Here is a 13,977-nt window from a genome sequence, read left to right as displayed (position 1 = left end):
ATTTCTTCTTCTTCTTCTTAATTGTTATTATTGATATTGTTATTATTTCAGTAGATCTGTGCTCTAAAAGGCATTCTGTGGCTCCTCATGCAGAAAGATGATCATATAATATGAGATTCATAAGGAATTTGCTTTACTACTGCATCAAAAGGAAAAAACAGAAGTCAGAGTCACTCAAACTATTTTTAAGCTGCAACTGTAATCAGAAAGTACATAGCTTGAAGCAAAGTTTAGAAACACTGTGATATTTCATGTACAGGTAAACTAGATATAGCATGCACTTTAGCACTCATATTTGTTTTCTGAGTTTTAAAAAAATAATAATTTCTTCATCTGCACTGGGATATTTACTGTATTTTCCCACAATGCTACTACAAATGGCAATACTGTGACATCTTAAATTGATTTAAGTTCATCACCAGCCATTTTTTTAACAACTGGTATCCAAAAAGAGGTTAGATGACTTCTGTCTGAAATGCTAATAACTGCCTGAAGTCTTGTCTGCTTTCGTCTTGCTTCCATTTGAATAACTCAGGGGAAGAAATACCTGGGGATTTTAACAGAAAATTCTGCACTGTGAGTACAATTGCTGCCATCCATCTTTGTACAATTCAGGAAATCTCTGCATCAGTCTTGGAGGAGGCACAGGCTTAATGCTGGAAACAAGCAGCCTATTGCTTCCTAAAGTATTTGTTTCTCTTTCCAACACCACTACTAACAGTACTGTTAAGGGTAGTAGCAGTATTAATATTGCAATGTGTTTTAGGGCATCCACTGAGCTTGGTGTTCTCTGAAGACTCAATGAGAAACAGCTGTTCCCAGGAAGATCCTATAGTCCTCAAGGTCTGGAATTACAAAGAGTAGGGAATATTTCTCACATCCAGCCTTCTAAGAAATGCATACACTTTATAACACAAAAACCATAATCACACTCTAATTACACTGTAGTTACATTTTTAGCATAAGATTTACACTAATCTATAGAAAAAGGTACTTCATGGACTGGCCAAAAATAATTACAGAGTGAAATGACACCATTAATATAGCTGCATTTAAAAATATACAGTCAGATCCTCAGCTGAGTTAAACCATTTTGTCTCTGATTATATCAGTCTGGTTCCTGTGCATTAAAAAGCAAATCATGGGAGTACTAATATCCCAATTATGTAGTTAACCTTCTGGTTATATTAATTACTGATGATTAGGCATGGGAAACCATAATTAAGTCACGTTCATAACATCCCTTTGAAACTGTGTTGTGAATCCAAAAAAAAAGGCAGATGTGAACACCTAACATCCATTTCTGATGTCTAGAACAAATCTGAAACTCAGTGATCTGGCCCTCTAGCTCCTAAATGAAACACATCCAGGGGTAATAGCTCTGCTGGTGTCAAACTTGCAGAAGAAACTCCAGTTTCATAAAATCACTGAAAAGACCTCTAAGATCATCAAGTCTATCCATCAACCCAACACCACTATGCCAACTAAACCATGTTCCAGAGTGCCACGTCAAAATATTTTTTGGATACCTCTAGGGATGGTGACTCCACCACTTCCCTGGGCAGCCTGTTCCAATGCCTCCCCATTCTTTCAGTAAAAAAATTTTTCCTCATACCCAATCTGAACCTTCCCTGGTGCAACTTGAGGGCTGTGTCCAGTTCTGGGCCCCCCAGTTCAGGAAGGATATCGAGGTCCTGGAGCAGGTCCAAAGGAGGGCAACCAGGCTGGTGAAAGGACTCGAGCACAGACCCTATGAGGAGAGGCTGAGAGCTGGGGGTATTCAGCCTGGAGAAGAGGAGGCTCAGGGGAGACCTCATCACTCTCTACAACTCCCTGAAAGGAGGTTGGAGCCAGGGGGGGGTTGGTCTCTTTTGCCAGACAAATTTCAACAAGACAAGAGGGCATGGTCCTAAGTTGTGCCAGAGGAAATTTAGGTTAGATATTAGAAAGAATTTCTTTACGGAGAGGGTGATCAGACATTGGAATGGGCTGCCCAGGGAAGTAGTGGATTCTCCATCCCTGGAGATATTTAAAAAGAGACTGGATGTGGCACTCAGTGCCATGGTCTAGCAACCGCAACGGTGGTAAAAGGGTTGGACTTGATGATCTCTGAGGTCCCTTCCAACCCAGCCAATTCTATGATTCTGTGATTTTCTTTCAACCTATACCAGTTATGTGGGAGAAGAAACCAATTCCCTCCTCACTACAACCTCCTTCCAGGTAGTTGTAGAAAGTGAGAAGGCCTCCCCTTCAGCCTCCTTTTCTCCAATATAACTAACCCTGGTTCCTTCAGGTGCTTTTCCTAAAACTCATATTCAAGACCCTTCACCAGCTTTATTTCTCTGGACAGACTCCAGCACCTCCATGTCTTTCTTGTAGGGAGGGGCCTAAAACTTTACCCACGAGCCACAAGCTTCTATAGAACATTGTGGAAGACAGTGTCAAAGGCTTTACTAAAATCCAGATCGATAACATCCACATTTGTCCCAGAAGAGAAATCCAAGGCAGAACTGTCCCATATTCTGACTTCACATGGTGGTTACTAAAGCCTGATTTAAAAAAAAAATAAAAATAGAAAGAGACAAATGAAACATTTAGGTCCATTTCAGTTCCTCAAACTAAAAAGGATGTGTTTGTAAGACATCCCTGCAGCCAGGGAATCATTTGCACAGGACCTTTCTGAAAACCTGCTACTCACTGGCTCCATAAAATCAGTGGCAACCACTCTACTTGGAAAAATGCTTTTACTGGAGCAGCTGTCTGAGAAGACCATGGTGTTGGGAAGAGGAAGTCAGATGAAAGCAGGATTTTCAACCAGTGTCCTCATGCCTAACTTAAGACAAGTTTTTCACCTTCAAGTATAAAGAAGAACAAAGCCAATCCAAGCTAACATTCTTCCCCCAGTCTAGCAGAGAGATGCTTTATCCCAGCAGACCATCCTCTCACAGCAGGACTACAGTAAATAATTAGTGTAGGTCACTCTGTCCAAATTTACAAAAATACTAAACATTTCACTTTCATATAGGCTTCTATCGCCTACCAAAACCCACAGAACTTCTGCACTTGAACAGGAATTATGGCTCTAAACATTTATACAGGTCCAGGGTTATTCCTGTCATTCACATGGCAGCATCCTGCCATCTCTGCAAGGAAAAGTTCAAAGTAACATCACAGAATTTCCATTAAAATTAATCCTTTGAAAAGTCAATGTCAGAAGAAACTGTATATTTTTCCCCAAACAAATATACTTTAAATGGACAGTTTGCAAATGTCAGGTTGATGTGTTCCAAAGTAAGGAGCTGCTTCCTGTGTAGCATTGCACTTGCAGAGACTTTGGGGCTGTTATTACTTGTTTTGTTTTTTGTTTGTTTGTTTTTTTTTTCTTTTAATCTACGTAACTTGACTTTGAAAGGTTGACTTGCAAACATGGCATTTGTAATCCTGGGGAAAGCCACTTTGCACACTTTTCCATCTATCATGGAATCACAGAGTGATTTGTGTTGCAAGGACCTAGAGGTCATTTAGTTTCAACTCACCTTTCATGGACAGGGACACCTCCCACTATAGACCAGTTTGCTCCAAGCCCCATCCCACCCGACTTTGAACACTTCCAGGGAGGAGGAAGCCACAACTTCCCTGGGCAACCTGTGCCAGTGTCTCATCACCCTCACAGGAAAGACTTTCCTCATAAAGCTACTCTTTTCCAATTTAAAGCCATCAGTCCTCATCCTGTCACTTCATGACCTCATAAAAAATCCCTCTCCAGCTTTCCTGTAAGCCCCCTCCAGGCCTCTATCAGGTTCCTCTGCAGCCTTCTCCAGGCTCAACATTCCCAACTCTCCCAGCCTGTAATTTTGCTTAGGAATTCCATGACCTAATGAATGAATGAATGAATGATGTGTGGTTTATTTTCTCCAATGCTAGCAGTAAGCAGCACTGGTGCAACATGAACCAGTTACATATTGACTGACAGAATTAACAGCATTGGGGTCTTCAACTGATCTATTCTGAGGTGTCAGATCAGTTTCACTATAAACCAGATTCAAAAGAAAATCCTGCTCTCTGAGAAGCCAACATCTGTGAGGCCTGGGGTGTATTTTTATATTAATTTTATTAATAAATTAATATATATATTAATTTATTAATAAATAAAAATATAATTATAGTGTATTATTAACTGGTTCTGCCATTGAAGGGACTTAACGCACATGACACTTAGCAGGATGTAGCCCAGAATGACTTTGGTAATACATGATTCCTGTCTTTTAGTCCACCAAACTGTAAAACTGTTGCCTAATATTTCCCTGCAGCAGTTCCTATGCATTGCAAGCTGTTCTCTAATGATATTTCCAATTCAGCCTGAGATGCCTGAATTAAATTTCTTTAGAACGGTTACTGAAATGTTTTCTTTTTCAGTCTGGAGTTGGTTCAATATAATGTTATAGAAGTAATCCTTGCAAATATCTCACTTCAAGAGAGGTTTTTTTTTTCTTTTCTTTGGCTCTTGGCAGTGGCTATGACAAGAATGACAGCGCAAAACACAACAGAAAGTTATAAACATCACTTTTCCTCAGACAGCAAACAAACTCTGGGATTATTACTACCTAGGTGGGAACCTGAGCCACTCTGCTTCCAGGAACCCCCACCCTTGTCACATCCCTGGGCTAGGTACAGATGAAGCACAATGCTACTGCCATCTCATTTGGGCATTTGAAGCACCATCATCTCATTTGGAGCATCTCATTTATCCTCCTGGCCTCTAGGGATGGTGATTTGTTGAGGTCAGCCCAAAGATGAGCTTCACCCACAGGCACTGTTTGGGGTTCCTTGGGAGTGACAAATTTGGGACCTGTCAAGAAAAGGGTCTGTGCCACCCATATCTACAGCTGTCTGAAAAGGGACACCTGCAGAGGAATAAACAGTTGCAGGGAGTGCTTTTTCATCACTTCAGTGGTTTTAGTGCTTTTTCATCACTTCAGTGGTTTCTTGCCTTTACTTCAGCTTGCTGCACAGGCAAGGCAGTGCCCTTTGGCTCCAGTCTTTGGCATGCACCTCCTGACACCCAACAGAAAGGCTGCCATGGTCTGATAACCAGCAGCAGCCTCCCCTTCCCCACTCTCCCCCTTGTCTCCATTCTGCCATGCAGAACTCTTTTCTAAGCCCACAACCCTTCAGTCAGGAGGATCCATCCCTGTCACAACCCAGCACATCCTCTGCTCCTCTGCTGCCTTTGTTCCTTTCTCCCTCTCAGCACTTTTTCCTCTTACATGTCAGAGTTGTGCACAGAGTCTGAAGAGCTGGCACAGGACAGCCCATGCCAGAGGCCATCACCACAATTTTACAGCACAGATGATTGCATTAGAGGCTTTGGCACAGCTTTGTTTACCAGCATTAATGAGGCTGAACCAAACACGAAATTCCTCGGAGTCTTTTGCCTCATTCCTCCTTTTCCCTTCTGGAATCCCAACCATCCCACTCCTGCTCACCTTGGCAGCTGCTCCAGGGATACTGGATGCAGAACTGAGTAGGTGACAGCTTGGTTAATGACACAGGTGCCGGATAGACAAAATAGCAGGTGGGGCTGGGGGATTCATACACCTACAGGACTTTTCTTGAGGGGAAGAGCAAGGAGGAGTAGGTTTTTGGGAGGCTGTTAAGAAAAATATGAGCCCCTTCTTTAAACCTTGACTCAAATGGCTTTGCATATTTAGTTATCACCCACCATGGACTTGGGACTGAGTGTGAGAGGGATGAGTGTAGTTTAAGAAATGAACCGTAAAGATTCAGAGTTCTGTCCACAGACAATATTTCCTGCCACCAAAAAGCCAGCATGAAGGTTCCTGGGGCTGGAAGACAGCTGCTGAGATTTTTCATAAAGTCATCACGGGGGTTCAGACACAGGAGATGGTGAAAATCTGAGCATCTTGGATGTGATTGCATTGAACAAGGCTGCTCTTGAGGGTACGCTTCCCTTTTCCTTCCCAAAGCTTCCCAGAAAACTCATTAACCACACAGATGCACTGAAAGTGCTTGGAGCAGAAAGGAAAACAGAAGGAAAGGAAATAATTCTGCTAAAAGAGCTGGAGTTTGTGTTTGTTCTTCGTCTGCTCTTTCCCCTTCCAGAGTGCAACACAAAGGAAATCTCTGCAGCTGATCTGGGACTTCACAAATGGAGGGATTATGCACTACAGATACTGACAGGTCCCTTCACTTACAGCCTGGCAAACACCACAACAGTAATCTGCTCTCTGAGATAATGTCCATCAATCTTATTCACACACCCACCTGTTCCCCTCTGACCCTCAGGCAAAGCTGGAAGAGCAGCCCTCCTCAGTAAGGGTGCTAAAAGCTCTCTCTCCTCAGCACCCTCCTATTTTAACAGAGTCTCTCAGCTGGCATCCCATCAAAGTCAGCACATCACAAATCCATTTCCTTTGCTGAGCTGACTAGTTTTCAATAACAATTTCTCCTTTGTTTTGTAACAGAGATCAATAAAACTGCCCCTCTCTCATATTGGCTAAGTTTCCATCAACGTCATCTGCTCTTTCTTGTTGCTACTGCTTTGTTTAGTTTCCCTTTTTCTTTTTTATCGCTTTTTTAAAAATTATTTTTCTCTCTTTTCTCTTTTGGCAAGGCACAGATCAATTTAACAAGATGAAAATGACTTAGACTTTCACTCAAGGTAAAATCTGCACTTTATAACCCAGAATGTAATTTACAATCCTGTCATTAAGCTCTGTTAATCCTATTATTATGAAGATAAATAATTACCCATAGCGAAGAAAGGGATTCCCAACAGAGTAGAATTATATTTTCCATCAGTAATGAAAAATATCCCTGCCGCAGTGACACTGGAAATACAGATAGTGAGTACTCCCAAGAGTCCCAGGAAAGGTTTGCTCCTCAGGCAGTCCTTCATGGAGCTTGAGAGGGTAGCAGTCAGGAGAATCAGCATCAGGCTCACCAAAATCTTGCCCCTGGCCAAGAGACTGGTCTGGTGAAAGTCCTTCCAGAGGCTAAAGGATGCTAGGGAGTAGAGCTGCAGATCTTGGTGATCCAGCTGCATCTTGTGCATCAGTTTACAGAATTCACTCTCCCACTTCTCCCCAATGAGGTCCTGGGTGACAGAGCCATACGTTTGGAGGTAGTAAGTGATTTGGATGGCTCTGGCTGATTTGACTCTCTGGTCCTTGCTGTTTGGTACTTCCATGACCCCTCCGAGCTGGTGGCCAATAAAACTGCTCCTTCCATCCTGGGAGGAAAAGTAAAAAAAATGAGCATGTAGTTATCCTGGTTAAGATGTGATACACTGATAATGTTTGACTCTACCTCCATTTCACAGACATGCCAAGAGCTCAACCCAAAGGCCACTTCAGTAAACAGCACTTGTGCCATTCTGTTCAGTGGGCTTTGAGACACACCCCTGTTCCTTACTTGTTATAGAATCATTTGCAATTCTCTGCTGAAGTTCAGGGACTTCCCAGACACTCACTCTGTTCCCAGATGTTCAGGAATTGAAAAGAAGCATGCAAGCTCCTCACCCCATGGGAGAGGATTTTTTTCCTGCAGTTTGACTGTGCTAGACAACGACGAATATCCAATTACTGAAGTATGAAATGTTTGAGATGAAGATCAGTTTCTCAAAGATTTGTGATTTTCTGACACTTTGGAAATGCTTTTAAAAAGCTGGAAATGTACAGAAAAGGAGGCCTGGTTCTTTGGTACACAGATCTAAATGTAGGGAGATCCAGTTTAGTAGCTTCTCTGCTTCTAGAAGAATGTAATAAAATCACTCTTTTCTAATAACTTATTTGAATTTTCATGGATTGATGTCAGTAACACTGAGGTAAGAAGCTACCTTACACCTCAGTTTAGCCATGATAGATTTTTTTATATTTCAAGAATACAAACCATACCCTGGTCTCCCCTATTTCAGTATATTTATATATACATAAAAACTCCATGACAATCAGTAAAGGATATATCAGATACACTCAGGATCATCCCCCATCTATTTACAAGACCAGACTAAAAATTTTTTTTGAGACATCTGGTCCCATTTAGAGGTTTTATTTCCTTTTCTTTTTTTGTAAGAAAGGTTTTATGAAAAAGGTTCTTGCTTTTTAGCCAGTGGTTATTCTAGTTCTCTAGAACAGAGATGGGGGCTATCTTGTGTGGATTCAAGACAGGGGAAGCTTGTGTTGATTTAGTTCAAACCTAGTTGTAAACTGAGGAAGAACACTCCGTAGACTGGATAAAAATGTCTAGCACAAGTAATCTCTTTGATCAAAACTCTAAACCCAGGGATTTAATGTCACACGCCAGAATCCAACATTCTGCCTTTTTTGTGCAAATTGGGCTAAAAGTTTTCAGATTTCTTTCCTCCTGTATGTTATAAAAGCATTAAATTATCAAGCCATTTATTGTAAAGAACATCTTGCAGCAATGAGCTGAAGTAAGATAACATTCTTTGCCTAGATGCTCCATGGTAAGGAGCTGACTGACAGCCTGGATTTGGGAGACACTCTGCCCTACACACACAGATGGAAGCAGTCATCTGCAAAAGGCCAGAAACATTTGGGGGAGACACATTTGACATCTATAACATCCAACATTAACCATTTCTAGAAACACCTTTTCTGCACATGGGTCTTTATCTGAAATTGCCAGACCTGCTCACTATAATGATGCCCATCCTAAGGAAAAATCACTGAAGCAGGGTACCAAGCAGGCTTTATGAAACATAGATGTCTTCCACAAGGTCTGCTCAGAGAGCAAATAAATATCAGGAATTGAGAGAGAGCACTGAAAATGCTTTATATACTCACCTTGCCTTGTCTCTGGTATGTAAAGGAGGCAATCCTCCCACTGAGAAATTTCTGCCTCTGCTCCTGCTTTCAAGGCAGGAGCTCACACTGTTTCCAGCATTTGCCTGCCACAGCCCAGGGAACGTGACAAAGTGCTTTTCAGAAGTTCATTTTTTCCCTATTCCCAGTTGTTACTTCCCAGTGAAATAATGGCTTCTGGCGAGGTGTCCTGGCACAGGCTGACATGAAAGGTGAACTGCAGCCTAGTGCCAGCTTCCCAGATCACCTGAAGCCTTATTGCAAATGCAGAGACAGCACGGAGGGGCAGCTGGTGCTGTGGAGCCTCAAAAAAACCCCAAACATAAACAAACCCCTCTTCTGGCATCTTGTGTTAGAATCCTCTTTTGACTCATCATTTATATTTTCTTCTAAGGATGGGTCACACCTACCACTCAGACACTCACAAAAAGGTAAATTTCCAAGCTGATAATTAAGGTTTGAGCAATGCAGTCCCTGCTCGCATTGGCTTTGAGTTCGCAGTTAAAAATCCCCTTTAGCACAGCTTTGAAATTTGAGGGAGAAATGTCATCTTTCCTCCCCATGTATATATATTCAGCGTTGACATTCAAGCACTTTTCAGCCACTGCAGGATACTTTAGCAGCACAGCTCCAAAGGCAGGCAATGGGCTGTAATTCAGATCGCATCGATTCACTCTGCAGCACGCACGGCAAGGTTAGGGCAAACTTTAGGGTGACCATCTGCCTTCCCCTGCAGAAGGTGCCCCAAACAATGGCAACATTTCAACAGAGGCAACAGAGCAAGCACAAATAAATCATGTTCTGCCATATCTCCCATGAAACAGATGATAAGAGCTATTTGTTACACTGGTGTACAATAGGGCACCCAGCTCATATGTTGGCGAAATAAAGAGTGAGTTTTCTGATAGAATCAAAGCAATCACTGGTGCTGAATAGTTTTGAGGTCTTTTTGTCCATCCTTTTCCTTCCTATCTACCCGAGGGGCTTGACTTTGCTGCTTTTAAAGCAGGGAAACATGAACCTGCCACCATGGCATTTGGGAAAATGGGGCCCTTTTCTAAATACAGTTCCTGTGTTGGTTTTGCCAAATGCTTCAAGTGAAATAAAGGTCTGGTCATGCTAGGCAAGGCTGTCACATCTGTGCTTACAATTTCTCAGCAAGAAAGACAAACGGGAAAAAATATTGCTTTCCATCCCATTTTAGAGGTGGATGCTGAAGTGTGGGAAAAAGAAGACCCAGCTGCCAATGTGACTTTTAGCATTTCTTAGAGACCTCCAAGTCAGGGACCTATCTCTTGGTGTCTTCTGGGGTGTTATTCATCTCTCCAACTTCTCTATTATCCTCCAATGGCCTTGATGAGAGAATGAGGCATGAACAGCTAAGCTCCTGGACTAAGCCTAAGGTCTGAGGCCACAGTGACTTATATAAATGAGGACTGAAAACCAGGCAGATTTTGAGCTAAATCCTTCATTCTAGTTCCTCAATATAAGAAAAAAAAAACAACCAACACTTTCTTTTGTTAATTAGTATGTCCTACCTGGTATAAACTCATGTGATGACATTTTAAATTTTATAACAATTAAAGTTCAGTATTTCTGACCATAGATCCCTTATTTATTTTACATACAAATATTGTTACTCTCTGATATTATACACAGAAAAGAAAACCCCTAAATTGAGCACGACTAATATTTATTGGTTCTACACCATTCTAAACCCATATATCTCCAAATACTATACTACACAAGATGTGGGAGGCAGATAACTGCATTTAGCAAGGTCACTAACATGGTTAAAGCCTGAATTTCAGATTCAAGGCTTTGTTTATGTGTCTTCATCTTTTTTTCTTTCTTTTTTTAAATTTTTTTTTTGGCTAGGGAAAACTTCAGTGTCTGTTCTCCCAGAGGACAAAAAGGGCCCTCATCCATTCTAATGGCAGCCAGTTCTCTCCAGAACAGAGCATCTTTAAAAATGGCATGAAATATGCATCAGTGGCTGGGCATGATATATTTGATCTTAAACAGGGGCCAAACAAAAATATTTGCTTTGATGGGTACTACTAAATTGTTTTTGTGTGTGCTACTTTCTCTTTTTCTAGATACCCCAAAGCCATTTGGTAGATTAGACTTTGAAAAGGAGGAGAATGAGAACTAAGGACTCTTTGAGGACCGATGGATGACAGACATCAACATCACTGGCCTTTTTCCTCAAGATGATGAGTTTTTCCACTTGTGTTTATGCCAGCCTAGACTTACATGTGGTTGAAAATCCAAACACTTTGTCTGTTCAGCAGCAAAAATCACTAGAGGTAAGTGAATGGATGCAGAATAAACCCCTACCATATTTCAGGATAGAAAATTATCTGTAAAAGATCCTTGGGCCCTCAATATTCTAAAAAGATGTGGAAATGGGATGGGGATGTTTTGATTGCTCCAAACATCTGAGTCCAGGACCTTTTGTGTTACAAAAACCCAGCTGCTCCTACTGAGCTAGTATTTTTTTTTTCTGGTGCTAATGTAGGCATAGATCATCCCTGCATGCATCCCAGAGGAATACTAGACATATCCCCCCTAAAGGATCTGGAATGTTTTGGCTTTTTTTTAATAATTTCAGTGCATCTGCTGCAGCACTGACTCCCATCCTTGGGGTTCTCTGTGATCAGTGCCCATTGTCACACCAGCCCCTGGGCAGGTCACCTTCTCTTCCCTGCTTTGGATGGCACCAGCCTCCACTGACTTCTTTCTCAAGGGACAAAGAGAGGGTTTAGGGTATTTCTGAGATGGCATAACTCCTGTCTGCCCAACATCCTACTCTATGGGGAGAGGTTTAAAAGTGCTTTCAGACTCACAAGGAGGAGAGGAGTCCTCGTGCCGTCCTGCCATGTTACTCACACCCAATTAAATCTACACAACTTTTGCCAGAAAATTTATATCTATTTCTATTTTTCTTTAACTGCTACTTCTTAGCTACTGGAGGTTTGGGTAATTAGCAAGCTACATTCTAGAAATGTTGGGATAAAGTATGCAATCCTAGTTAAACTCTGTTTTATCTTAAAAGCTTAAAGGTGTTCAGCAGAGGGCAACCAGGAATGTCTGTCAAGATGCATTGTGTGATAAACATCCTAATGAGATCGATGCAGTTGCTTCTTCCCATGACAAGGACGTTCTGACTCTACCAAGGGCAGGTCATAGGAAGAATTACACTGAATTTCATGAAGGTTAGGATGAAATCAGGTGCTTTAGTTCACCTAAAGTTTTAACTCTTACATAAAATAAAAATCTCTTTTCTTCGAGACACTATTTAAGCTTTAAGACATTTGATTCCTCCTCCCTGTAAAATTTTGGAGGGTTTATTCTTTTTTCTCTGTTGAAATGATTTGTCTCCCTAGTATAGTTATCCATGGAGACCTTATACCAATTGATCCCTAATACACAGTTCTGAATTACCAACAATTCCTGAATAACCCATTTCACATGGTCTCACAGACACTGATTTATGTCAAGGCAGCAGTTTTCTTGCCCTCAGAGCTGTGTAGGTGCTCTTGCACACCCACCAGACTTCTTGCTCTGCTTGTCCCTGTGGAGCTATTCTGTACAGCTCAGTGATGGAGAGACAGTCCAGGGCAAGTGAGCCCTGAGGGCAACACATTTGGGATAAAACTGCACCTCAGCTGACTGGGAACAGGGCTCCAGCAATGGCCTTGTGGTCTGTTCACTCAGCAAAAATGAAATGTATGAAAGTGGCTGTGAGAAGCTATCCAAGAATAATCCTCTGGATCTGCTGCATGAAGGAGGAAATCAGCTGTTTCCAGCTATCTGGCAATGGGGAGGTTCAGCTCACCAACCAGCAAAACAGATTTATTTTATAGTGACTGGAAAGAGCCAGGCACAAGCAAAGGATGATCTGCCCCATCCTAAGGTACAGCTAAAAACCAGACTTGCCCTCTGCAGGTGCCTGCTTGCAGCATAAGCACAAGATCCCAGGTTTTACCAGGCAGAAATACTGAGAGACATTAACTCACCCTCAGTGGCAGATGCAAACACAAAACTAGCTGCCTTGTCTTCTCATCCCTGGCTCATCTTGGCTTCTCCACAGGCATGTCCTGCACATTAATTAACATGCAGACCTTGGGTCACCTCATTGAGAAACAAAGGATCACTGGGGTGACTTTTAAGTGGAGATGTGTACCCAGAACATTCAGAAGGCAATCAGAATCATCTGGAACCTCTTTCTGATGAGTCAGCTCATGCTCCTTTCCTTTACTGCTTTGGGTTTCTAGTTTTTGATCAAGTAATTTGAAAAAAGACAAGAGCAGGAGAAAAGTATTTCAAGAGATTTATATACTCTAGGATTAATAACAGAGAATAAGAAAGGTGTTCCTAAGACAGATCTATTCCTTCCAAGAAAATCAAATTATGGAGGAATTCGTAAGAGTGCAATAGCAGAATGTGATTCTTAATGCAGACACCCTCTGTGTGGAGAAGCTTCTGGTGTGGGACATGTTGTATTTCTGAGTGGCTGTCCCAGCCTTGCTGCTGCAGTGTCACCCCATCAGGTTTTCAGCTGTCAAGAGAGGGGAAGGCTGGAGGAAAAGCAGAAAAGGCTGATCCTCTACCTTTGCTTTCCCTTCACAACCCTCAGGAATGAAAACACAGGATAAGCCCTCTCCCTTCCAGACCAGATCACTCCACACTAAACCTTCCCTCCTAGGCTGTATTTCACCTTCACATCCTTTTCAAGCCTCCTGTGTTCTTTTTCCTACCTTCAAGTTCTTCATCACTCCACTGACTCCTTCACTCTCAAGGTCAGATGCCCATTCAGTCCTCAGATCCCACTCCAATTCTTCTGGGAAAGAGGGGTGGATTTTCTGCCCTGGTCACTCCCAGCACAGCTTTTTCCATGGTTGTCCTAAGCTGCATCCATGCACCCAAGGTCACAGTGGTGTCCTTGGAGATGCTGAGTGGTACCCATATTGGCTGGGATTACACATCTCCCCAGTGTGGGGAAGGGTATTGGTGGGAGATGGAGGTTACAAACATCAGAAAGAGGACCAAAAGCACTGGGAAGTCATTTGGGGGCACAGTTGATCTAGCTAGAACTTTTTATCCTTTTTCTCTGCTCCAGCAGGAG

General features: G+C 42.1%; 1 protein-coding gene across 2 annotated transcripts in view; it reads right to left on the bottom strand.

Moving 5' to 3' along the window:
- The window catches only part of PTCHD4 (patched domain containing 4), an 81,159-nt gene that overhangs the window by 48,469 nt on the left and 18,713 nt on the right, over window positions 1–13,977 (bottom strand). For both annotated transcript variants that reach the window (XM_030448196.1, XM_030448195.1), the window contains exon 2: window positions 6,772–7,252. In XM_030448196.1, the coding sequence (XP_030304056.1) occupies window positions 6,772–7,252 (481 nt within the window). The remainder of the gene's footprint in view (window positions 1–6,771; window positions 7,253–13,977) is intronic.

The sequence above is a fragment of the Calypte anna genome, chromosome 3, assembly GCF_003957555.1.
Source record: "Calypte anna isolate BGI_N300 chromosome 3, bCalAnn1_v1.p, whole genome shotgun sequence".
Classification (NCBI taxonomy): domain Eukaryota; kingdom Metazoa; phylum Chordata; class Aves; order Apodiformes; family Trochilidae; genus Calypte; species Calypte anna.
This window is presented reverse-complemented; position numbering and strand designations above follow the sequence as displayed.